Source organism: Dipodomys spectabilis, unplaced genomic scaffold, assembly GCF_019054845.1.
Source record: "Dipodomys spectabilis isolate Male_0828 unplaced genomic scaffold, ASM1905484v1 ptg000175l, whole genome shotgun sequence".
Lineage (NCBI taxonomy): Eukaryota > Metazoa > Chordata > Mammalia > Rodentia > Heteromyidae > Dipodomys > Dipodomys spectabilis.
Genome location: NW_024870852.1, coordinates 6,911,870 through 6,938,852, shown reverse-complemented (window position 1 = coordinate 6,938,852; position 26,983 = coordinate 6,911,870). Strand labels below are relative to the sequence as shown.

Here is a 26,983-nt window from a genome sequence, read left to right as displayed (position 1 = left end):
TGTATATGCATTTGCTTTTTAATTTTGGTACTTGAGTATCTTTTTCTATTTTTGCAACATTTGCTCATTTTAGCATTTTTTTTCTGACTGGATGAGTTGTTTTTTTTTTTTTGAACTCTGGGCCTGGCACTGTCCCTCAGCTCTTCAGCTCAAGGCTGGTGCTCTACCACTTGAGCCACAGCGCCACTTCCAGCTTTTTCTGTTTATGTGACACTGAGGAATCAAACCCTGGGCCTTATGCATGCAAGGCAAACACTCTACCACTGAGCGACCTTCCCAGCCCCTGGATGAGATTTTTTTCTGGTAATTTATTAAAACAATTCTGCTGGTGAAATTTGAAGTACTTTATCTGCTGTGGAAATCTGAAACAAGTAGCTTGTTCTGGAGGCTGTCTGTCTATGCTTTGCTTTGCTCTAATAAAGCAGTTTAGCAGATGTGAAGGTACTCACTTTTGTGGAACAGCTGTTCAGTTGGAGTGAATTGCCAGTAGAGGTTTCTTCTGAATTGGCTGTGTTGTCAGGAAGGGCAGTGTAGATTCCAGTAGATCTGGGACTGAATGCAGGACTAGCTGGTATCAATCATTTGGAATTCAGTAGAAGCCACCAGAAAAGCTGCTCAATTAGAACACTTCTATTTGAAGCTGAGTTCTCATTGGGCAGGTGACTCTATCCGTATAAAAAGTTGGAGGATTTGAACAGTGTTGCCCTAAAAGTCAGTTTTATGTCAGAAATTTCTGTTGGGCTGTGTTGCTTTTGGTTTAGCAATGGACTATTTTTTTCCACAGCTTTGGAAACATGATGAGCAAGGAGAAGAGAGAGGCTGTCAGTAAGGAGGATCTTGCCCGAGCGACTTTGATCACTATCACCAACAACATTGGCTCTATAGCAAGGATGTGTGCCCTTAATGAAGTAAGGGGGCATAGCTTTCTTCTGTTGTTCTGAGAAAATGCTGAAATTCCTAAGTGGGCCCCACCTTAATGTAGTTAGTGCCTTAATGGGGTGAACTTTGAATTAGTGTAAAGTTAAAACTCTTCGAGTACAAAGTAATCTTTATTTCTTTTTTTCACTTAACTAGAGATAAATACTGTTAATGTAGAGGTAAAATGACCTCTGTTGAGGAGAAAGTGGAGGAAGGTAGGGCAGTGATGGGGGTGGGTTTGATGATGGGTAACAATGCTGATTCTAGACTTATGCCCACCTGGAGCTGTAGAGCCCTGGGAAGGAATCTACAGGAAGTCACTGGAGCTGGGAGAAGACTGAGCAGGCTGAGGAAGGCCTGCCTGGCTGCCCTCCATCTCAGCAGAGCTGTCTTTGTGCTTTCAGCTTCTTTACAGTGCTGCCTTGTAGCATTTGGGTCAAGCAGCATTGTACAGGGCTATGAAAGAACCAAGAATGGGCTGCACTGAGGGAAAGAGGATCTAGGATCCAGAAGGTGCAGCTTAGTGGCTTTTTCCCTATTTATACATCTTGTTTAAACATTATTCTTTAAATGGTTTATATGGAAATGTGGCTTAAAAGGAAAGCTCAAAAGGATTTGTCTTTATTTTTTGGTTATGGGGCCTGAATTCTGGGCCTGGGCGCTGTGTCCCTCAGCTCTTCTGCTCAAGGCTTGTGCTCTACCACTTGAGCCACAGCTCCACTTCCAGCATTTTCTGCTTATGTGGTGCTGAGGAATTGAACCCAGGGCTTTATCTTTTATCAAAGATACTAGGGGATCACATAACTGATAATTCATTTGAATACTACTATTCATTGACATATTTTAAAACATTTTAGTTGATGGTACATACTGTTGTATAGTTTTACTTAAAAAATACTATATATTTCTTTCTTTCTTTTTTTTTTTTTTTGGTCTGGTCGTGGGGCCTGAATTCTGGGCTTGGGCGCTGTCCCTCAGCTCTTCAGCTCAAGGCTAGCGCTCTACCACTTGGGCCACAATGCCACTTCCGGCTTTTTTTTTCTGCTTATGTGGTACTGAGGAATAGAACCCAGGGCCTCATGCATACAAGGCAAGCGCTCTACCACTGAGCCACCTTCCCAGCCCAATACTATATATTTCATGGCTACTTATTTGATCATTTTTGTTGTTGTTGTTAAAAGTATTCCCATAGAGTTGGGCATTTGGGCACCAGCTGTCACTAAGTGTGTGAAGCTGTTTTGTGGCTCACTTTTTTTTTTTTTTGTTAGACTTCTGATTGTTCAGTGTGGCCTAGATTATGAATCTTGGTACAAATTGCTGTGACTTTTGGTGCACAGGGCTGCACCCATTAATATCAAGTCTAGCATTAATGCGTGGATAAATTTTTTTTTTTTTTTTTTTTGTCGGTTGTGGGGCTTGAACTCTGGGCCTGGGCGCTGTCCCTCAGCTCTTCAGCTCAAGGCGAGCGCTCTACCACTTGAGCTACAGCGCCACTTCCGGTTTTCTGGTGGTTTATTGGAGATAGGAGTCTCACGGTCTCTCCTGCCCGGGCTGGCTTTGAACCGCGATCCTCAGATCTCAGCCTCCTGAGTAGCTAGGATTACAGGCGTGAGCCACCAGCGCCCGGCTGAGTGGATAAATTTTATTATTTAATGTTGGGGATGGAATTTCATGGTTTTTTTTTTGTTAATTTACTAGGTCTAAAATTTCAATCACTAGTGAAAAAGTGTCCATTTGTGGCACTTTCCTTGTTTGAACTGCAGTCTTTTTTGTAAACTTACCTATATGCCATTTTTATTTAGTAGTTTTTATTTGTCATATTTAATACAAATGTGTGGTTTTTTTTTTAATGACAGTTTTGAGCATACATGCAGTGGGTCCATAGATGTTTGGGGATCAAATTTCATTAGCCTTGAACCAATTGGATTAAATTTGATTAGCAGTCAAATCACTACTAAAAACTGTATAGTGCTGTGTTGTGTAGGTTCTATGAAAAGAATTAAGAATGAAACTAACTGCTCTTTTTTGATGTGCTTAGAATATTAACCAGGTGGTATTTGTTGGAAATTTCTTGAGAGTTAATACGATCGCCATGCGGCTTTTGGCATATGCTTTGGATTATTGGTCCAAGGGACAGTTAAAAGCACTTTTTTCAGAACATGAGGTAAGTGGGATTGTTTCTGGTGATTGTCATATACACAGAGGGCACAGTTAATGTTGTTGTGACAGCTGGGCTCTGCAGTACTTGTTTTGTAATGGTGAGGTTTAGCTTTAAAAATATAGAGAAATAGGGCTGGGAAGGTGGCTCAGTGGTAGAGCGCTTGCTTTGCATGCATGAGGCCCTGGGTTCGATTCCTCAGCACCACATAAGCAGAAGAAAAAAGCTGGAAGTGGCGCTGTGGCTCAAGTGGTAGAGCATTAGCCTTGACCTGAAGAGCTGAGGGACAGTGCCCAGGCCCAGAGCTCAGGCCCCATGACCGGAACCCCCCCCCCCCAAAACAAACAAACAAACAAACAAAAAAACATAAATCAAGACATTTTCTTGACTGGGCGCCTGGTGGCTCATACCTGCCAGCCTTGCAGAAATGTCTCCATGACACTCTTATTTCCAATTAACCCCGTAAAAATCGGAACTGGAGCTGTGGCTCAAGGTGGTAGAGTGTTAGCCTTGAGCAAAAGAGATCAAGGACAGCGCCCAGGCCCTGAGTGCCCTACACTACCAAAAAAAAAAAAAAAAATTGAAAGCTGTTGTTTATGTAATAAAAGGCAAGGTGGGGTTTTGACTGTTTCAGTGAAAAGTTTAAGCAATTTTAAGGGAAAAATATTTCTCTTTGTGGTACCGAGGATGAAACCCATGGTCTTGAATGTACTAGGCAAGCACTAAACCACCCAAGTAAGCCCCAAGAAAATGTGTCCTATCCCATTCCCCTACCCCCCTTGGGGGCTTGAAGTCAGGGCCCGGACGCTGTCCCGGAGCCTCTTTGTATTCAAGGCTAGTGTTCTAGGGCTGGGAAGGTGACTCAGTGGTAGAATGCGTGCCTTCCATGCATGAGGCCCTGGGTTCGATTCCTTAGCACCACATAAGCAAAAAGAAAAAAGCTGGAAGTGGCGCTGTGGCTCAAGTGGTAGAGCGCTAGCCTTGAGCTGAGGGACAGTGCCCAGGCCCAGAGTTCAGGCCCCACTACTGGACCCCCTCCCCCCCCCCCCCAAAAAAAAAAAGGCTAGTGTTCTACTACCTGAGCCAAGGAGCTAACTTCCAGCTTTTTTTTTTTTTTTTTTAAGTAGTTCATTGGAAATAAGACTTTTGTGCCTGGGCTGGCTTTGAACCATGATTCTCAGATTTCAGCCTCCTGAGTTAGCTAGGATTGCAGGTGTGAGCCAGGCTAAGAAAATGCTTTGATTTATATATCGCTATATTTTTAATGCCTTTTTTTGTGTGCCAGTCTTGGAGCTTGAACTTAGGTGAGGGTGTAGGTGCTGTCCCTGAGCTTTTTTGCTTAAGCCTATCATTCTGCTCCTTGAGCCACAGTTTACTCCCCCCCCCCCCCCCCCCCCCCCCCCCCCCCCCCCCGAGATAAGAGTCTCATGGACTTTTCTGCCTTGGCTGGCTTTGCACTGTGATTCTTAGATCTTCTGAGTAGGTAGGATTACATGTGTGAGCCACTGGTGCCATATTCTTGAAGTCTTCTCCCTTCTTCCCCCATTGCACAGGCTCTGTAAAAAGGTAGTTTCTCTGGGTTCTGTGTTGTTGTGTTTTTTTTGTCAGTCATGGGGCTTGAACTCTGGGCCTGAGTGCTGTCCCTCAGCTCTTCAAGGTGAGTGCTCTACCACAACGCCACTTCTAGTTTTCTGGGGGTTTATTGGAGATAAGAGTTTCACGGCCTTTCCTGCCCAGGCTGGCTTTGAACCATGATCCTCAGATATCAGCCTCCTGAGTAGCTAGGATTACAGGTGGGAGCCACCTGTGCCCAGTGGTTCTGTGCTTTTTAATGCCAATTTTTATGTACTGATATAATTCAAGATCACATGCTATTATGCTTATATGTTCTAGAAATGAATAGATCAGTTAAAAATATTTCCAGAAGAGAACCACAGAATATTATATGTTATACAGGTAGGCTAGACATTTCATTTACGTATCACTTCTACTGACTTGATTCCTTCTATGTAGCGTTACTGGACCATTTCTCCCTAGCTTCTCCATTTGCTGTTAGGCCTCTGATTGAAGGGTTTTCTTTTTTTTTTTTTAGGTTTTGGAGAACCAAAACCTGATGTGATTTCTGCTACCAAGTCCTAAGATCCATTAACATTTTTATTTTTTTTATTTTTTTTTATTTCTCCGGTCATGGGGCTTGAACTCTGGGCCTGGGCGCTGTCCCTCAGCTCTTCAGCTCAAGGCTAGTGCTCTACCACTTGAGCCACAGCGCCACTTCCGGCTTTTTTCTGTTTGCTTATGTAGTGCTGAGGAATCGAACCCAGGGCCTCATGCATGCAAGGCAAGCGCTCTACCACTGAGCCACCTTCCCAGCCCCCATTAACATTTTTTTTTTAATTGAGTTGAGTACAGGGGGAGGAGCGACTTCAGATCAGTGCAGAGACTTAGGGTGTCAATCTATCTGGTGATTGCAGCCATTAATATGAGATATACATAGAAGCAACTTATCATTAGGGAGCAGAAGGGAGCAGTAAAACATTCCATCTGTAAAACAGACATCCATCTCATCTCCAAGTTTTAAACTTACAGTGTCCAAGCAGCTCTAATTTAAACATACTTTGGGTAGTAACTTTTACCTCTGTCGACCTCTACTGTTTGACCTTAACTTGGGCTCAGCCCTTTAGTGTCCCAGGGGACTTTGAGCTGGAATGCCAAGCTCTTTAACCCTTTTAGATCTCACAGGTTGGCATCAGAGGCCCACATGGTATTAATGGCTAACTGGAGCCATATGTTTGAAGAGTTGGTAAATTCTGATTCAGGGGCCCAATGTATGGTGATGCCTTTTGGGTAGCTTTGGAACAATTATATTTTCCTTCATCCCCTGGGGAGACCAAACTGGATATTATCTGATATTAGACTGATCAGATATGTTTATCCAGGGCCCTTCAAGCCTTTTCTTACCAAATATTTCAACTCAAGTCTTTATATCAATGGACAAGTCCCACTTCTGAATTGTTACATATCACAATATAATGTAAGTACAGTGGTTTACCCAGCATTGGGACCCCCTCCCCCCCCCAACCAAGCAGAGGCTTGCACTGTGCAGGAGGTACTAGCAGGCGCCATTATCAACACAAAACAAAGATACTGCATAATTTCCTGTCCATTGTCCTTTTTTTTTTTGGTCCAGTTGTGGGGCTTGAACTCTGGGCCTGGGCGCTGTCCCTCAGTTCTTCAGCTCAAGGCTAGCGCTCTACCACTTGAGCCACAGCACCACTTCCAGCTTCTTTTCTTTTTGCTTATGTGGTGCTGAGGAATCGAACCCAGGGCCTCATGCATGCAAGGCAAGTGCTCTACCACTGAGCCACCTTCCCAGCCCCTAAACTTACTTTCTTTTTTTTTGGCTGGTCCTGGGGCTTGAGCTCAGGGCTTGGGTATTGTACCTGAACCTCTTTGTGGTCAAGGCTAGTGCTCTGCCATTTGAGCCACAATGCCACTTCCAACTTTTTTGAGTAGTTTATTGGAGATGAGTTTCACAGGGACTTTTTTTCCATGGGCTGGCTTTGAACTGTGATCCACAGATCTCACCCTCCTGAGTAGCTAGGATTACAGGCCTGAGCCACACAGGTGCCTGGCTTCCTTTAGACATCTTTCAGCTTCTTGAGAAAGCTTCTTCATCTGTCTCCAGGTGGGAATGGTTGCTGTTCTGTTGTGCTGTTCTTCCAGTACCTTCAGTCATCATCATCTTGAAGGTTTCCTCCAGAGGCTCCTTGATGTTGGATGATCTTTTCTTCATTCCTGGGTTTTTGTTTCTGGGCTGGTAGCCAGATGTCTGCAGAACCTGTGGAGACACAAGCATAACCACAGCCCCACACTTTGACAGTTCTGGGTTTCCGGTTATTGTCAGCCTTTCACCATATAGGCTGACATGAAGACTGCAGTTTTTTAAGATCCTTCCACTGTTTATCTGCCTGATGGTCTTGAATTGTGGTCCTAGCCTGCATTTCCAGGTCACAAACTCTTCCATGTCCTTCAGTTGACTTTTCTAAATACTTCGGTTCACCGGTTGTTTGAGCCCCACTCTGGGTGTCACTTGTTGCTAAACACAACCAGAAACGGTACAACAACGGGATGAAGAAATTTCTAAGCTGCAGCATTGCTCTTCTGGGGAATTCATAGTACAGCCTGTACCAGTCCTGACTCTAGTATTGATTGCTGAGTTTTCCTACCCAAGGAAGTTGGCTTAAAGATTGTTGTGGAAGTTTGCTGTGTCTCCTTCATACTTTACTGTTTTCATTACAACAGTCTGTCTCTGCTTTAAAACAATTGTTAATGGCTTCTGAGTCTTCCATGGAACTCAGTGTAATGATTCTCAATTGAGTCATTCTTTCAGCTCTGGCCTCTTTATAATGCAGGTGGTACAGCTTCCTTTTTGAAAAGCTGGGAAATACAGGGACAAGGCTAGCTTCACCCTTTCTGTTGGGGTTCAGACCTTGCTACTTATGGTATCTTAGACACTTGTAATTGAAAATCCACAACAGACTCAGGATCTTCTTGTTTTTTTTTTTTTTTTCCTGCGACTTTTTTAGGTGCTGGGATTGTATGCAAGGTTTTGTGCACATAAGGCAAACACAGTATCTTCAGCCTTTCTTGAGTAGCTTCTTTAAAGCCCTCATAGCCCTCATGGTTTGGAGATCTTGATGGGTTATGTAACATTGCAGATTCTGATTCCTGTTGGTCTTTTCTGTGTCAATATGGGTATTATTTCCTTGAATTTTTTTATCCCACCATCCATTTTTATCCATTTATCTAAATGACTCTCTCTATATATTTATTTTGTGGTACTGGGGTTTTGAACTCAAGGACAGGTACTTTTGTCTCTTGAATCATATCTCAGCCTTTTTTTGTTTGCTTTAGTTTTCAGATAGGATCTCACGCTTTTTTCCTGGAATTGCTTTGGATCGCAGTCATTCTACCTATGCTGGCATAGCTGGGATTACATTCATACACCATGTACCCTTCTCTGTTTTTGTGAGATAGAGGTTGGCCTTGAACTGTGGTCCTTTTATTTCTGCCTCCCTTTCCACATTTTGATGTAATGACCTTATTCACAGACCTCTCCTGCTGTTGTCACCTCTTGTGGGTGAGTCCTCCGTGGCAACTTTCTCACCCTCAACCATGTCAGACCCTCAGTTTCTATACTTCTGTTTTCCATCTCACTTTGCTTCCTTGGTTGTTGAGAAGTGTGCCAAGCCTCTGTTAGCTCTCCTAGTTTTCTAGGACAGTCCAGAGGGCCCTATAACACCTGCAAGAGGCTTGGTTTTTACTTTTTTTAAAAAATTAATATTTTTGTTGCTATTATAAAGATGTACAGTGGGGTTCAGTTACATAAGTAGGGTAAAGAGTACATTTCTTGTTGGAAAATGTTACCCTTCCTTCACTCTCTTCTAGTTTTTTCCTCCCATCCCCACCCACAAGTTGAATAGTTCATTTAATTTTTTTATTAGATAGTTGCATGAAGAGATGCTCAGTTCCATGTTAGATTATGAATATAAGGCCTCTTGGTCAATGTCACCCTTTCTGTCATTTTTCTCTCATCTTTTTTCTGGTTTTACTCTTGCCGCAGTGAACCAGTATGTCTGGGGCATGTTTTACATACAGGCCTGTATCTGTTGGGAAATTCCCCAAGATTTCTAGGTGGGCATATGCTGGTGTTCAGGGAATTGGTCAGGAGTTAATGGTCACATTTGGCTTTAAGGAGTAATAATACTTGTAACAAGGAAAAGAGTTCTGGGGTTGGGAAGGTGGCACTTGCCTTGCATGCTTGAGGCCCTGGGTTTGATTCCTCAGCACCACATAAACAAAAAGAAAAAAGCCGGAAGTGGCGCTGTGGCTCAAGTGGTAGAGCGCTAGCCTTGAGCTGAAGAGCTGAGGGACAGCGCCCAGGCCCAGTGTTCAGGCCCCACAACTGGACTCCCCTCCCCCCACCCCCCCCCCCCCAAAAAAAAAAAAAAGAGTTCTTATCTTTGATGTATTGTTTTTCAGGGTTATTTTGGAGCTGTTGGAGCACTTCTTGAACTGTTGAAGATTCCCTGATTGTTACCTGGGAGAGCTTCCTGGAATTTTCCACAATGGGATCTGTGGACTTGTTTTTTTTAAGAGACTCAGTTTTATGATCGTGTACTACCCGAATCAGAGCGAGAAATGACAAGTGTATTTTTCTAAGTCATCAAGATAAATCCTTAAAAATTTAAGCAACCAGTACAGAAAGAAATATTAAAGGCAGAAAACATGGACCATATCCAGGCAATGTGAAGATTTGTCCTTAGGTTGCTCATTTGAGCACATCAGTGTTGAACCTGTGGCGTGGTTTGGAATCTCCACATCTTTCTGGAGATGCTTTCCAGAGTTGTCCTGCATTCCTGTGCTCAGTTGACTGTTGTATGTGTCCTGTTTGAACTTGCTAAGTGCGGTGCAAGCTGCTGTGTGTTAGAATCTAATCACAGGTTTTATCAGTGTGTGCTTGGATATCATCTTCTCTACATTACTCTGGTTTGCATTTACCCTTTGTGTGAACACTGAAAAATGGTTTAAGATTCTGCAAGCTTCACTGGGCTGGTTAATTCTCTACCTGGAACTTGACAAGCAGGTTTTAGAAGTGCAGTTACTTTACATTGCTATATTGTAGGAGCTCTCGTGTGGAAAGAAAAGACTTCTGGAAGAATTCCTTTATGTAGTGGGGATTAGGAAATCTGAACATCAGAACGTGAAAAGCATAGTCCCTAGGACCCCAGAATAAAGAGCCAGCAGAGTTGGTCTCTCCCAGGGATGGGAAGAGTGGTCTTGCCTTCTGGCTGAATAACAGAGGAACTGAGCCAGCAAAGGGTAGGGGTCTTCCAGGCAGGAACCAAGTCTCAGGAGGCTACTTGAGAGGCTGATTGGTTTAGATGATTCTTGGTGTAGGGGCTGAACGTTTTTCCTGTGTAAAGTACTTTAAAAAGCCTTCCCCTTAGAGGTTGTACAACCTTGTGTATTAAGTATTCACTGCTGAAGGCAAGGGAGGGCCTGAACAAACATTGCAGCTGAGAGATGTCAGCTGTTTCTGCCTTTTGATGACGTGGAAAGATGGGTTAAGAGCTTAGGTGCTGGCTGTGTGGGGGCAGCAGAGTTGGGCTGGGGTGGTAGGATTTCGGCCATGGGATGAGCCTGGTGGCTGGCTGACAGCTGCTCCTGATTTCATGTGGCTAGGAGCGTGGCTGCCTTCTCACATGTGCCTCGGCACACCTTGGGAGTCATACCACCACCTGGGGCCTTGTAGAACACTGGTGACGCAGGACAGCAGTTCTTCCCTTGCTGCTGCCACTTTCTGCTTAGCTGCCTTAGAAATTTTCCTGCATCCTCTTGTCCTGTTGTCTCTTCTAGTTGTCTTGTCTCCTTAGTGACACCTCATTACCCACACAGCCATGAATTAACAGCACTGTTCCTTCATTTTCCCCAGGTGGTTCTCTGCCTGTGTCTGAGAACCCCCTCCCCCCTCCTGTAGATGACTCCCACGAACTCCAGCAGGTCTAGGTCTGGGCCTGCCCCTCAAGGCACCTGTGCTACATTCTGCTCTTTTGTCTTGATGCTTTCTGAAGGTAGGGACCAGTGCTCTATATGGCTCATCCTTAAGTCTTTGCTGTTCCCATATCACAGAGGAGCAAACTTGCCCATGGTCAGATAGCTGGGAATGGCAGAGCTGGACTCAGGCCCAGGGCTGTCTGGTCTCAGCGCTTTGCTCCATTTTCTCATGTTCTACCTTGTGTTCACCCCAATATCACATGAGAAGGGTTTTTGTTTATAGAGATGGGTCTTGATATAAGTTGAGGCTGTCTTTGAACTTGTGGTCTTCCTGCTTTACCTGCTTGAGTGCGGGGATATACAGTCATATGTGCCACTATGTCTGGCTCACATGGGAGAGTTCATGACAGGTTACCTGTGAGTCCTGTGTTATAAATGGAGAGGTGTTTCAAGGCCTTAGTTTTAACATGAAGAGCACTTCTGTTAGCCTATTGACAATAGATGGTGCCAGACCTCAGATCAATTGTGTGTCTTCTCACCAGTCATCAGTGCTCACCTTGACTGTCAAGGTATCACTGTAGCCAGCATGGCCTCTTCTAGCCTGACACTGCTTTCTTATGCCCTTCAGGGCACATCGCTATGAAGAGAGGTGCACATCCATACACCAGCTTACTGCTAGCTCGACAACCTGTGCCAATGAGGTTAACACTGAATCAAACCAGTGGCCATTGCCACCACCTGTCCACTCAACAGCTGCCCCTATGAGTCTGCCAACACCTTTGTGGCCTTAGGGTCTTACCTCCCCACAGTAGAGGCATCAAAGAGGTTTTTGGCTACAGAAGGAAGGTGGCCTGAACTCGTGAGGAAAGGGTAGTTGGAGTGGTGAGGCAGTGCTTAGCGGGCTGTTGGGCTATGATGGCTGGATGGAAGCAGAGGACTTTGCAGGCACCTGGATAAAGATGTTAGGATACTCTGACACAGCTTCAAGGTCTTGAGCATTCTTATTGGGAAGTCTTCCTGAAGTCACAGGTCAAAGATGAACTGCAGATGGCCTAATAAGGGGCCAGAGTAGTAGCAATGGCCTTACCACAGGACTTTGGACCTAATGGTTTTTCTTCTGGCAGACTTCAGGGCTTGCGTGTGAAAGCAAGTCTTTGTATTCAGTTGAGCTGTGGAGGCATTGGAGCTCAGTCTAAAAGTTGCCCTGAGTGTTGGCTGGTGTTGACTTGTGTCTGCCTGTACTCTCAGAATTGATAGGGTGGCTAGTGTAACCCAAGCCACCTCTGTAGCTTGCATTTGAGCCTCTTGTCTTCTCCCTCCCTCCATGGCTCCTCTCCTGTGTGCACACCACAGGAAGGGATTAGGCCAGAGATTTCTGTGCCAGTAACCTGTTCCCGGTAACCAGCTTCAGCTGATCATAACCTCTCACTTTGAGATTCCAAGTGTTGTGCCAATGTATGTAAGTGTGCTCAGTCTGAAATATTTTCAAAATCTTTATTTACATGTATTCCGGTCAATTACATGCATGTTTTATTTTTAAACAAGTGATTAGCAAAAAATGCATTAAAATCTTAAAATAGCAATTAAATATACAAAAATATAGCTTACAAAAAACTGCGAATGTTTAAAAATATTCTGCTGCAGAATTCTTAGTGTACAAACACGTCTATGAAACCTGAGGCTCAGCATTTCATAAACCTTTTTTTGAGGCGTTACACAATATCTAATGAATAAGCCCCAAAGGGCTAAACTGCATGTTTCTCCCCCCTCCCCCTTCAGCCATGACCAAGAGGTCCAGAGGCCCAGTTACCAGGGGTACTTTTGGAAGACCAGACTGTTGGCAGAGGGACTTATTAATATAACACTGGCTACCCTGCCCCTTCAGTACTTGCAGGGCCTGGGAGGGAGGGAAGTGGAGGGAGGGATAGAGTTCGCAGCAGGCCTGAAACACAGGCCTGTGATGGTGGTAAGGGACAGGGAGTTTCATTGGAGCCAGGCCCCTTGACGCTTGGGCCCATGTTGTGGGCTACATGTCTGAAGTAGCAAGCCTGTCCTTGCTGGCTTATAGCCATAGGAGCAAGGATCTAGGTTGTTAGCCAAGAGTGCTGATGCTTAGTCTGAAAGTGGAATAAAATAATTTGTATCTTACAATTTGGGTTCTAAAATTGAGTATGAGAAAAAGGTTTTTTGGACAGACCTTTGCTTTTCTCTGTGCTGTCACTTGTGGAACCATGTTCCATGTCACATGGCATCCTTTGTTGATTTTACTAAAAAGCCATGACTTGGTATTTTCCAGCTCTCTCTTGTGAATGTGAGAATTTATACCATATTTGACTTTACATCTATTTAGGAAATTCTAGGGAAAGACACCAATCCAGGTCAGGGATTCTCTAAGTATCTTGAAGGAGGGGCTCACAGAATTCTGCAGGTTTGGAGGTTCTCTTAGGTGGCAAGTGAGGGCCGAGGCACTGGCTGGCTGTGGGGGAGAGGGAGGCGTGGGCCTGTGCCTCTCTCAGGACTGCCTGGAGAAGCAGCTTTAGCATTCATTTCTTTAGAGGGCAAAAGTGAAATTGTAAAAAGTTACTAGTGCATTGTGTTTTTTGTTACTTGGAAAGAAAGAGCCAGGGGAAAATTCATTTGCTTCTGAAAGTGTTCATAAGTATGAGGAGAGAACTTGTGGATACTTTGGCAGAGCTTCACTGTTCAGTCTGGAGATGGGGCAATTGAGCCATAGGACAAGCTTTCAGCTGCTGGGCACAAATTACCTCAAAAGCCACTGGTGCCTGCCTAGGAGCCTGGAGCAGCTGTAGCTACTCCCACTGGACACTGGTCCCATGGAGCAGTTTCTCTGGGTACCCCCAGGAGTTGGTCTTGTTACAGAGCCTGCTAGGAGGGGCATGTTGCACATCAGGACTGGTGGTGGTCTTGGATCAGCTGGGCATTTGGGGATAAGGAAGAGATTACTGTGTTTGAGTGTATAGGGAAGTAGAATTCCGATACATTGCCATCAAGGTATGCTTTAGTCAAAGGGAATGTAATTGTTAAAATGTCCCATAATTCTGGGCTCATCTTTTATAGGTATTTAACAACTACCTGAATGGCTCTTGCCACACAAATGGGAATATTCATCAAATATACCTGGCTGCTTTATGTGGGTAAAATGGAGAAAGATTACATAAACATACAGACGTGTGTATGTGTGAATATACATAAATAATCCCTGGAAATTTAAACAAGAAACAGTGGGTACTCCTTTAGTGAGGAGTGTAAGGAAGACTGAATTTTTTTGTGATTTGTGAGCCTTGTGCAGGGATTACCTATTTAAAATTCAAAGGATGATGAACACTGAGCAGCCAAGTTAGTGCACTGTGGGCCAAGAGAAACAGGAGAAGATGCAGGTTTATTCAAGCCCCAGAAAAGCCCTCAAGCTCTGAGGCTCTCAATTCTCTGACCTGAATCACCCAGAAAATATAACACAGACGGTGTTTGCAGCCCCTAGGCCTGGTGCTTACAGGCCCCTGACTGGACCATTGTCCCAAGAGGTGATAAGGACACTGTTACTGTAATCCCCAAGTGGTGGATAAGAAAAGATTCTCTTATATTTCAGTGAAAACTTGTGCCAGGTAAAAATTACTGTCACTCTCATCCTAGTGATGACCTGTTTTCAGTCTACTCTTCGTTTTGCTTTACTGAGTTTTCTTATTAGTTTCACATACAAAAAAGGGCTCTGAAGAGCTGGGCTGCCTAAAGCACAAGGAGTGCGCTAATCCACCTGCTCAGTGCACTTCTGCCTAGAGCTCAGGCTCTGCACATTCACTGTAGTCATTCAAATTTAGAGTGGAACCACGCCATGCAGATGGCATGTTTTGGAATGGGGCTATAAAAAAGATACACATTTGTCAACCAATACTTGGCAGTGGTGGGGGCTCCTCTGTATTTTTTTTTTTTTTTTAATCAGTTATGGGGCTTGAACTCGGCCTGAGCACTGTCCCTCAGCTCTTCAGCTCAAGGCTAGCGCTCTACCACTTGAGCACAGCGCCACTTCCGGTTTTCTGAGTGGTTTATTGGGGCAAAGAGTCTCACGGCCTTTCCTGCCTGGGCTGACTTTAAACCATGATCCTCCAATCTCAGCCTCCTGAGTAGCTAGGATTACAGGTGCTAGCCACCGACACCCAGCTTCCTCTGTATTTCTTAATCTGAACCTTCCTCAGAGACCACCTGTCCCCACTGGGTCAATTTTTTGTCCTGTTCCCTGGCTGGGTGAGCATACCTGTGAGGGCATTAGTTGTGAGGCCTAACCAAATCTGCTTTCTCTTCACAGAAAGCCAGCAGCTTTTGCTTTATGCTAATCCAACCAGGAATCATCATTTGGGTTCATTCTGTTTCTACAGCAAACTGAATTTAGTTGTCTTCCTTGGCACCTATAACCACAGAGTCCAGCTGTACTGAGTTATGCTCCATTAATTCATAGCACACAGTGGCAACCAGTCTTTGAGCTGCTTAAGACACACAAGTTCACCAACCAGTCATCCAAGAGCTGACCAGAATCTCCATGCTAGGTACACACTGACAATAGATCAGCAGCTCATGGAGATGGATACAAAAAGGGTAGCCTCCCTGGATAGGGCCTGAGCCAAGAATGTGTAAAGGGATCTCTTAACTCATCCAGTAATGCAGATGCACAGGGAAGCTCTGGTGGGGAACCCAGAGGTCAGGAGCAAACATGTTTGGGTCCTGTGGCTGAGTTGCCAGAATTACCCAGCGTGGTGCTGGGCCTGCTATAGCAGGAGACCCCCTCTTAACCCCTAGTCTGGAGAAGACAGCCGAAAGAATACTCTTCTAGCACTTGTAATACCTTTTAAGAAGCCCTTTGATTCACAAGGGTTGAAAACACGTCATTGGCTCCTTGTCTGGGCATGGCAGGCCCAGAACAGAGTGCAGAAAATTCCTCTGCTTTCCTCCACTGGTCCTGACTATCCAGGGTAGATGCCGTCCATTTCAACTATCTGGAACTTTGACTCTGCCAGATGATTTTGTCTTTAAACAAGTACAGGGTGTTGCTGGGGCTATCTTAATATTGAGCACAGGGACAGAAAAGGGCTACAGGTGAAAGGTCAGGATCTCCAAAAGCTGGGAGTGGCAATAATTTGCAGTATAGATCATATAGAATTCCTCCTTTGAAGGGGGGAAAAAACTTTCCTAGGGAAGTCCTATAACAAAAGGGGTCATGCCATGGGAAATGGTAGATGTTCCATTAATGCTATGAGGACAGAAGCAAGCCCGTGTCTGACGTTGATCACCAAAACACTTCACTGTAAACTGGGTGTTGCAGCATTCAGCTCTATCATGCTACATACAGAACACAGAAGGGAGGGAAGTACGCGCATTTACGAGTGTTTAGAGTCCCAGTGGGGGCCAGACAGGCTAAGATGTATATATGAAATCATTCACACTTCTCTTGGTCTTTGTAGGAAGTAGTTCAGTTGGCATGTCACAGATAGGCATGTCACAGGAAACAGCCAGTTCTGACCAAGTGGATTTGTAATTTTCCAAACTGGATTCTGCTCTTTTCTTTGAGACAGGATCTCACTATGTAGCCCAGGCTGGCCTCAAATTTGTGATCCTCCTGCCTCAGCCTCCCGAATGTTGGGATTACAGGCATGTACCACCATGCTGGCTTCCCCAGAACTTTTCTAGGCAAGTGGAAACTTTTCCTCATCTGACCTCAGATATCCAAGACAAGGGCAAGTTCTCTCTTGTTCTAAGATGGTAGAGTCTGAGTTCTAGAAAAGATTCCTGGAGACATCTTATGAACAAAGCAGCAAAGACCCGCTTCCATCCTGTCTCCATGCCATACAGAGGGTGCTTCTCTACTCACACTTGCGGATGGAGCTGGAGTGGAGCAAAGTGGTTGATGAGGTGTGGCAGCACTCTTGTGACAAGGGATGGGGAGAGCAGGCCAGGAGAAGAATGTTCTGTCTCACCCACTGCTGCTTCACATGGCTAATTCACACAGTGTTCACAGATTCTAATGGACTTGAGTATTTCTAGAAAAGTTGGACAGAAAGAACCAAAGAGCAGCATGCACTTCTCTCCTATAAAGACACTTGGTTAGTTATCTTACGTCCAGGTACCGAGGCACACACAATAGCTCCCTGCAGGAGCTTCCTGAAACTATTTACAACTAGCGGATTACCAGCTTCAGGTTTCAAGAGTACATAGGGGTCTTAGCTGGGATAAACTGTTTAAAAGTTAATGATAGGCCTTCCCTCCCCCTCCCCCCAAGTGGAAAGGGCAAGAGAGGAAAGAACAGGAAGAAAGGCAAAGGGGTCCGTATCCTTTTCATCTAGGACTGAGAAGAGAGGAAGAAAGGGAGGCAAAAGGGTCAGCATCCTCTTCAGCCAGCCAGGCCAGGGGGGGCCCAGCCTGTCTCAGAAAGATGCACCTCTTTGGGGCCAGCTGAGGGAGGAGTGCATAGCAGCTCCTCTCCCCACACCCCGCTGAGTAGGCTGAGTCCAGCAGCCAGTGTGGGCTCAGGACAAGCCCCTACTGGGGCTCCTAATAGGTTTAACTGGTGTTTTAAAAGGAGGGGGAAATGATAAAAGAGGAAATGGCTCCTGACCAAGCCTTTCCAAGTGCATTGAATGTTTCAGCTTAGATGACTTGATAGTACGAGTTGTAAACTGGAGGTGGGGAGTAGTGTGGGGACACTGCTGCTGTTGTACCCAGAGCCCTTGGGGTCCTAGATGGCCTTACAACATGAAAAGTCTTGTGGGCACTGTCTCACGAACTACTGTTCAGCCGACGGAACTGCTGGTCTCACTTGGCTCAGGGCCATCAGGAGGGTTTGTGGCTACAAAGGCATGGAGACCTGCATGGCTGCTTAGCCATCCACAGGGGTTGGGCTGCAAAGACCTGCCTGCAACCCCTGGCCCCAACACCTGTATTTATCTTCCCTTCTGTTTGATAATGATTTGCCTTGAAATGGAGGTAAGTGTCTGGGAGTTAAAAGAGTGTAATGGAGTTAGCCAGAGATGCTCATGGAAGTTTCTGGAACCAAACCTGTAGGCTCATCCACTTGTCTTGGCGTGGGGTTGTCAGTGCTTTGGTTGTCACAAGACCCAGATGCCAAAATTCCCAGCTTGGCTGGCCCACAAGTTCACGAGGCAAAGGAAGTGGCAGCTGGTGCCTGAGGCAGAGAGCAGCGAGGATGGAGCCTGCTCCTGTTCTTCCTGGCTCCATGGATGTATCCAACCATCTCATCCTTGCAGTGAGCTATACAATGTTCTCTGCCCCAGGGAGGGGCCCCTGGGGGGGCCCACGGTCCTGCTTATTGTGCAACTGGGCCAGCTGCAGAACTGGCATGTTGCACAGGGGGCACACTTTCCGAACCTCCAGCCACTTAATAAGGCACCTGTGAAAATGAGATGCCCAGGAGGCAGATGTCAATTCCAGGCACGTGGCAGCCCATGCCCTGATCTCCCAGTTGCCACAGACAGTGAACTGCTCTGTCACCAGGGCTACAGTGGGAGGAGTCTGGTACGAGGCCCAGGGAGGCCCACCAGAGGTGGAGAATGCATATGAGCCTGGGGGGGAAGCCCGTGCTCCTGTCTTCTACATGGTGACACTAAGATACCAGCCCACAACTTTCCAAAGAGGAACTGAGCACACTGAGAAGCGGAGTGGGGTGGGGGTGGGGGTGGGCAATAGTAGGAAGAACAAAAATTACCAATATAATCCACAAAGTTGCAAGAGAAGGAGGATACTAATATGCCTTCAGGAAGGGAGTGAGGCACCCCATACTACCATTTATATTCTGACTTTATTTTGATTTAAAATAACTATGGTTTTGATTAAAGTGCATTTTAGGAGACGGAAGCTGACATTGGAAAGTTCCATCTAAAGAACTGTTTACAGCATGGCTCCAAAGAGGTGTGGGTTTGGCTGGCTCTGTGCCTGAGTGTGTGGTATCACGTTCTACTTTCCTGGTCTGCTCTCCTAAGGTCACGTCCAGCCCCTCACTCCCCCCCCCTTACCCCATGGGATGCTATCAGCTTTCGGCATCACAGGCCAATTGTGAAGTTGTCAAGCTTGTTGGGCACTGCCTCAAAGCCCACAGTAAGTTGGCTGATGTGATTCAAAGTTGGATCATACTGAATAATTCTTCACCAAGCCAAGTGTGGTTCATGCCTATAACCCCAGCACTTGGGAGGCTGAGGCAGAAGATTCAAGAGTTCAAGGCTAGTAGTGCTCAGGGTGTGGCTCAAGTGGTAGAGAACTTGCTTAGCAAGAACAAGACCTCTAATTCAAGTCCTAGTATCATCACTCACTTCACCCCTCCTAAAAAAAGTTTACATAGACCTCTCAAAAACTGCCCTCCCTTAAAATATCCCACACTAATACTCACTTTCTGTGGAAGGCATGCTTACATGGACAGATCCCCAACTCATCTCGAGGCTTGAAGTCTTCCAGACACACCGCACAGAGCTGAAAGGCGAGTTAGAAATGAAAACACACATCTGGTAGGTATATGCCCAGGTCAGAAACTGGACAGGCTCTTGAGAGGCCTGACTATCTGAAGAATTTACAATGTTCTAAAACTTAAGTGAAAGGAAGGAGCTGGTCAGAACAAGGACTCTGAAGAAAAAGACTCATGTTCTTTCTAGTGAGCATTTTGAAGGGGGTGGGCAGAAGGAAAGGGAAAACAAGCAGAACTTTTTCTACAAAGAGTATGCCAGATCACTCACAAGACTTTCTCCCAGCCAGGGGCTGGTAGCTCATGCCTGTAATCCTAGCTACTCAGGAAGCTGAGATCTCAAGATCACAGTTCAAATCCAGCCCAGGAAGGAAAGTCCATGACACTCTTCTCGCCAATTAAACACCAGAAAACCAGAAGGGGTGCTGTGCTTGAAGTGGTAGAGTTCTAGCCTTGAGCGAAAGAGCTCAGGGACAATGCCCAGGCCCCAAGTTCAAGCCCCACAACTGACAATAAAAAATAAATACAAGACTTTCCCTGGCACATGTACATGAACTCACTTCCTCTAGGATGCTCTGTAGACCCAGTCCAGTCTCTGGCTCCTAGCATTCACTGCAGGGCTGGCTTACACCTGCTCAGTCCTCTGTTATGACTGTCTTGTAGTAACATGCTATTAATAGTTCCTGGGCCTCCAACTCTGACTCTGTCTTTCTGTCAGTATCTGTCTTGGTCATATTAAAAGTTCACTCAATTAAAATAAAAATAAAAAGTAAAAACAAATACAAATTCTGGCTGGGCATTGGTGGCGCATACCTGTAATTCTAACTACTCAGGAAGCTGAGATTTGAGCACTGCAGTCAGGCCTCAAAGTCAGCCAAAGCAGCAGAGGCCATGAGACTCTTATATCCAATTAATCACCAAAAAACCCCTACAACTCTAGAAGTGGAGCTGTGACTTAAAGTGATAAGAGAGCTAGCCTGGAGCCAAAAAGTTAAGGGATAGTGCCTAGGCCCTGATTTCAAGCTCCTGTACAGGCACAAAAACCAACCAACCAAGCAACCAACCCCCTGCACAAACCCAAAACAAATTCTGGACATTTATAGTGAGAGGAAACACAAAAATAATGTTAAAAAGACTTACAGACTATCTATCTTAAAGCATAGAGGAGATACATGCCTAGGTTTACTTAGAGTAACATCAGTGAGCTGAGCCCCCTGCACCACCCTGTGGCTTCAGAGCTGGACCTTTCCTAGGGTTCCAGTCTTTTTTTTTTTTTTGGTCTGGTCGTGGGGCCTGAACTCTGGGCCTGGGTGCTGTCCCTCAGCTCTTCAACTCAAGGCTAGCACTCTACCACTTGAGCCACAGTGCCACTTCCGGCTTTTTTTTTCTGCTTATGTGGTACTGAAGAATCGAACCCAGGGCCTCATGCATGCAAGGCAAGCGCTCTACCACTGAGCCAACTTCCCAGCCTGGGTTCCAGTCTTTACTTGTGTCCTTCCTGGTTCCATGTCTGCCTTACTGTCCAACCCCCACCCATGAAATAATCACTGCCTTTTGTGTGCCACTGATGAGAGGGGAACTTTGAGAATAGTTTCACAGATGCAATTAGTTCAAATTCAACTGGAGCAGGAAAATGAATTTATTTCTGTGTTCTTGTCATATAGCGTATTAGCAGACAGGATCCCTACTGCTATGAAACCCTACATGGGCATCAGCTCTACCGAAAACAAGGTATGTTGCTGTTGTCAGCTGCTTTTTATGTGCTCTTACTGACAAAGAGTCTATGAAGCTGAGCAAAATAAGGCTATCTTCAACTTCTGAAAGTAAAGGCATTTACACATACCACAGAAGAGCATTTTCAATTAGAAAATGACCCCAGAAAAGATGAAAATACTTGGCACAAACTTACCTCATGTAAATTCAGTTCTTTTACTTTCTCTTTTAGTATAACCTGTAAGATAAACAGAATGCTCTTAATCTGGGCGCTAGTGTTTCAGGCCTGTAATCCTAGGAGGCTGAGATCTGAAGATCCTCTTTTGAAGCCAGCCCTGACCAAAAAAAAAAAACTATGAGAGACCCCATTTCCAATTAATCAGCAAAATGCAGAACTGAAGGTATGGCTCAAGTGGAAGACACAAGCCATGCGCAAAAAACTAAAAAGCATCATGTTTCACAAGGCCCCAAGTTCAAGCCTAGTACTAGCGCATGTGTACACACAAACACACACACACACACACACACTGCTCATGCCATGTTAAAGCTGCAACTTTAAAATTCCCTTTTAAATCTGAAACATTTCTCACTCTCCTCACAAATATGTATAGTTTTCTTCATGCTCAATACAACGTGAGGCAGTATACTTTAAACAACACTTATCTTTTATTTGTAAAAGCAGATATTCTGCAAAAACGTTTAAAATCTGAGAATAGATTAAATCTTGGGAGAATATTAACACACGCCCCTCTAGAGTAAATGATAAGATTAGTGGAGATTGACTGCCATATGACTTGTAAGTCCTTACTGGGTGATGATACTGATTAGTAACTTATGAAAGTCAGTCTTAATTTTGGAAGTCTTATACATCAATGTCCTCAGTAAACTTTAACTCTTCGCTCAGTTATGTTCATGGGCTAAAAATTCATTCAAGTTTGTCTATGTTTGCCTGAATCTGTGGTGACCAGGTTAAGAGTTAAAATGTACAAAGTTCTAAGAAAGCAGAATTCTATTAACTTTTCTTTTGAGAATAAACTTGAGTTATGTTTTATCTTAAAGTTGAAAAAAAATAGGCAAATAAACATGAGAATTATAAATCTTATATGTCTTACACTTGAGTCAAAACTGGTTTTGATTCAACAGGCAAGTCAGAGAAATACCAAGTGGAAGCTACCATGCAGCTCCATAGGGGTGTACAAAAGTTCTTGTGCATAAAGCTCAAGTTTACAGTCTGTTTTAACCTGCTCAGTTCTATCAGCTTCACCAAATGAAGCTGAGCACCAAGGCCAATTTTACTTCCTGTCAGCCTACATGAAAGCAGCTTGGGGGCTGTCAAGACTATGGTAGAACTACGATAAAAAGACTCATTCACTTAGGACACTTGAATGTCCAGCACTAAAAGTCTCCATGAAAGGTTTGGGGCAGAGTGTGGGATACTCAAGGAAGCCAGTGTGTCATCTAGACAATATGCCAAAAATGCATGGCCAAAAGATAAACAGAAACAAATACAACCATAAAATGATGAAATGGTCCTGTGATATCTGTATCAACAAAGTGAAAGATGAAATAAGCTAAAGCTGCTTCCCTTTCTATCTAGGGGACCAAGTAGGGGTGGGGGAAGCTAAGGACAACAAAAATGTCCTTATCAGGGTAAAACGAAAATTAGAGAAAATCAAGGTCTGCTGTTTCCCGTCAGGGATAAAATGTCAATGGATGACACATAGAAGGAAAAACTACATTCAAGAAAAACTACTAAGCTGGGAGCCAGTAGCTCACACCTGAAATCCTAGCTACTCAGGAGGCTGAGATCTGAGGATCATGGTTCAAAGCCAGCCCGGGCAGGAAAGTCCGTGAAACTCTTATCTCCAATAAACCAGAAAACGGGAAGTGGCGCTGTGGCTCAAGTGGTAGAGTGCTCCCCTTGAGCTGAAGAGCTGAGGACAGTGCTCAGGCCCAGAGTTCAAACCCCAGGACTGACAAAAAAAGAAAAACTACTTTCAAGAAAACTGATAATTAAAGATGAGGGGAGTGGCAGCGGGTGATGATTGCACATGTATGATGCAGGATAGCAGACTTGTGTGTGTGACTTAAGCAAATGTGTAGTACAAAGGATGAAACATATGAAAGGCAGATGAGATTACTGCACCACAGCTGGCCACCTCCAGAGAACAGTTATGACTTTAATGGAGGAGGAAAAAATTCACTTAGCAGTCTCTGAACTCTGGTATTAGATGGCAGCTGCATGGGTTACAAACTACAGCAATACTTTTGGTTCAAGTTCCCTTGCTGTTTATATTTATTGTATCACTTTTTGTAGCTCTAGATAATACTAATAAAAGAAAGGAAAATGTGAGAGAATGAAGCTGGTATATTTTGTACGTCAAAACTGACAGGTGGAATGTTAAAATGAACACAAGTAAATATAGTTCCAGTTTAACTTGAGTGGAAATCTCAGTCCTCAAAGTTTTTTTGGGGAGGGGGACATATAATCAGAATCAATCAGAATTAAATTTCTCACCTGTTTGTAGGCATAAAATTCTTTGTGTGCTTGATGTCTTAGCCTAAAAGACAAAGGAACAATGTTGATACTGAGATTTCCCAAACGACATCTCTCTTACCTCGCTGTGAAAAAGTACCAGTGAACTGTGAATGTTATCCAATGGAAGAGAAATCTCATGAAAAGAAAGTCTTAAAGCAAGAAATATGTTAACAAAACTGGGTACTTGTAGTTACACCTGTAATCAACTACTCAGGGGGTGGTAGAGGTTTGAAGCCAGCATGGGTAGAAAAGTTCTCAAAACGACATCTCTGAAAGCACAGGGCTGAATGCCTGGCTTGAGTGGTAGAGTGCCAGCCAAGCAACTAAGCCAAGCAAGCTGGATGCCCTGAATTCAAACCCAGCTACTGTAAAACACACACACACACACACACACACACACAAATATCCCTTAAGTATACAGATAAAATATGTTTAAAATGTGTATTCTAGTGTAATTATCACTGGTAGCAAAACATAGTACATTTCCAACACCCCTGAAGCCTGTGAATTGACCCCTCATTCAATATCTGTCCCCTAGAGGTATCCCTATGTGGACTCCTAGCACTGTAGAATGATTTTTTTTGTTAGTTGTGGGGCTTGAACTCAGGGCCTGGGCACTGTCCCTGAGCTCTTTTTGTTCAAGGCTAGTGTTCTACCATTTTGAGCCACAGTGCAGTGACACTTCCTGTTTGTTTTTTAATTGAGACTTAAGCGTTTACCTAAATTTCACAGTATTATGGGATTGTGATACTTAGTTAAAGTCACAAATACATTTTAATCTTCACAAGGCAAATTGTCATTATCATGGTCTATAAAGTTTGTGAATTCTGTAAGTTTTGACAATACAACTATTTCTTCCAAACTGGGTGATATGTACATTTCTTTTTGCTTAGTGTAAGCTGTTTGCTCTTTTCATCTCATTCATGTTTTTGAGTAGTTAATTAGAGATGAGTTTCTTAGAGACTTTTCTGCCTGGGCTGGCTTCAAACAACAATCCTCAGATCTCAGCCTCCTGAGCAGGTAGGCTTATAAGCATGAGCCACTGGTGCCTGGCACTGTAGAATAATTCTAAATTGTAAATAAGTAATTTCTGGACATCACACAAATGGGTCATTGTCTGTATATTGGGTTTGTCTTCTTTCAGACTATAATCCTTCTTGAGATTCATCCATGTTGCAGCAGTTTAGCCTTTTTGACTGACATAGTATTTCATTTGGTGAATATAATACAATTTATCCATTCTACTGTTGAATAAAGCTGCTACAGCAACTCTACATGTTTTTTTGTTGTTGGACACACAGATTCATTTCTGTTGAGGAGGTAACTGGTCCAAATTGTTTATACCAATTTCTACTTCTTGAATATTCTAGTTTTACATCTTTGCCACTGCTTGGTAGACCCAGTTAAAAAACAACAAAACTCTTTAAATGTAGTTCAATTTATCAACTTTCTTCAGTTAGGTTAGTTTTGCGTGCAGAAAGAAATCTCTGCCTAGCCCAAGATTATGAAGATATTTTCTGTGAGTATGTTGTGAAAGCAACATGTTATTTTATGTATCACATACCCATGTGGGGTTCATCTGAATGCTGAGTGGTGCCCCATCCAGATCTTCACGTCTTACCACCATCTTCACCTTTCTCCATCATATTGCAAATAAATTAGGTGTTCGAAGTGTGTGGCCTAGGCTATTTTGTTCCATTGCTTTATTTGCCAGTCCTTGCATACTGGTTAGAATAGTGTTTCAAAAAGAAATGCATAAGCCAACTAGAACCCTGAAATGTAACTTGTTTGAAAATAAGGTAATTTAACATTATCAATGAGTGAAAATGAAGTCATACTGGATAGGCTAGATTCTAAATCCAAGGTGACTGGTATCCTCAGGTGAAGAGAGTAAGATATAGGACGGAGAGATATATGATGAAATAGTCAGACAATGAATGAGCAGCTGTGAGCCAAGTGATACCAAGGATCACTGGTAATCACCTGAAGCTAGAAGAGGTGAAGAAGGCTCTTCTAGACCCTTCAGAAGGATCAACACTTTGATCCTGACCTTCCTGCTTCCATAACTTGAGAGATGAAATTCCTGCTGTTTTAAGTCACCTAGTTTGGGGTACTTATTATTACAGCCCTGATAAACTAATAGACCTATATTGATACTATGCTATTTAAAAAAAACCCTACTTTTACTGGGACATGGCTTAACTGATAGAGTGCTTACCTAGCAAGGGGAGGCCCTTTTCAGTCCTGCAAAACAAAACATCCTCCCCAAAACCTTATTTTGAAATACTTTCATGCTTACAGAAAAATCATGAAAAGTAGTGGAGTTCACATATACTTTTCTGTTCTGTGTTGAGACAGGGTTTTGCTATATAGCCTAGGCTGGCCTTAAGTTTCCTATATAAAGCTTGTAATCGGGGCTGGGAAGGTAGCTCAGTGGTAGAGCGCTTGCCTTGCATGCATGAGGCCCTGGGTTCGATTCCTCAGCACCAAATTAGCAAAAAGAAAAAAGCTGGAAGTGGTGCTGTGGCTCAAGTGGTAGAGCGCTAGCCTTGAGCTGAAGAGCTGAGGGACAGCGCCCAGGCCCAGAGTTCAGGCCCCACGACTGGATCCAAAAAAAAAAAAAAAAGCTTGTAATCCTAGCTATTGTGGATGAGATCCCAAAGACTGAGATTCAAAGCCAGCCTATCCAGAAAAGTCCATGAAACTCCATTTCCAAAACAACCAGCAAAAGCCAGGCTGGAGACATGGCTCAAATAGTAGAGCACCAGCTGTGAGCAACCAAGTACAGCAAGATTGCAAGGCCCTGAGTTTAAGCCATAGTACTGACACAAAAGTAAAAAAAAGAATGTGAGTCAGGCTTAGTGGTACATGCCTGTAATCCCAGCACTTAGGAGGGTGAGGCAGGAGAACCATGAGTTTGAATTCAGTATTTTTTGAAATCCTGACTCAAAAAAAGGCAAAATGAAACAAACTATGAATAGGCAATAAGCTTTGTCAAAGCATTTCGTTTCTACTATTTTTGTTGTTGTTGGTAGCGGGGCTTGAATGCTAGACCTGGGTGCTGTCCAAGCTCTTCAGCTCAATGTGTGCGCTCTTGAGCCACAGCTCCACTTCCAGTTTTCTGGTGGTTAACTAGAGATAAGAGTCTCGGGCTGGGAAGGTAGCTCAGCAGTAGAGTTGCATGCCTTGCAAGCATGAGGCCCTGGGTTTGATTCCTCAGCACCACATAAACAGAAAAAAAGCCGGAAGTGGCGCTGTGGCTCCAGTGGTAGAGCGCTAGCCTTGAGCTGAAGAGCTGAGGGACAGCACCCAGGCCCAGAGTTCAGGCCCCATGACCGGACCCAAAAAAAAAAAAAAAGTCTCATGGACTTTCCTGCATGGGCTGGCTTTGAACCATGATCCTCAGATCTCAGCTTCCTGAGTAGCTAGGATTATAGGCATAAGCCACCGGTGCCCAGCACAATTCCTTTCTACTATTAAGGTGGTATGTAATGTTGATTTTTTAAAAAAAATTTAGAAATTTACTCTCATTATATGATTCCACACACTTTCATTCATTGTGAGGACATCGATTGTCTTTCTAATATGGAAACTACTCACTCATTCTATTACTCAGCAAACA

The 26,983-nt window shown here is 44.1% G+C and overlaps 2 protein-coding genes across 4 annotated transcripts in view; one reads left to right on the top strand and one right to left on the bottom strand.

The window, feature by feature from the left end:
- Pank2 (pantothenate kinase 2) overlaps window positions 1-9,358 on the top strand; it is a 30,282-nt gene extending 20,924 nt beyond the window's left edge. For both annotated transcript variants that reach the window (XM_042694300.1, XM_042694299.1), the window contains 3 exons: window positions 785-908; window positions 2,957-3,082; window positions 9,119-9,358. In XM_042694300.1, coding sequence (XP_042550234.1) covers window positions 785-908; window positions 2,957-3,082; window positions 9,119-9,169 — 301 coding nt within the window. In that variant the 3' untranslated portion in view covers window positions 9,170-9,358. The remainder of the gene's footprint in view (window positions 1-784; window positions 909-2,956; window positions 3,083-9,118) is intronic.
- A 7,804-nt stretch (window positions 9,359-17,162) lies between these two features.
- Rnf24 (ring finger protein 24) overlaps window positions 17,163-26,983 on the bottom strand; it is a 58,576-nt gene continuing 48,755 nt past the window's right edge. For both annotated transcript variants that reach the window (XM_042694301.1, XM_042694302.1), the window contains 4 exons: window positions 23,341-23,383; window positions 21,019-21,060; window positions 19,041-19,120; window positions 17,163-18,047 (listed from right to left, as the gene is read on the bottom strand). In XM_042694301.1, coding sequence (XP_042550235.1) covers window positions 17,909-18,047; window positions 19,041-19,120; window positions 21,019-21,060; window positions 23,341-23,383 — 304 coding nt within the window. In that variant the 3' untranslated portion in view covers window positions 17,163-17,908. The remainder of the gene's footprint in view (window positions 18,048-19,040; window positions 19,121-21,018; window positions 21,061-23,340; window positions 23,384-26,983) is intronic.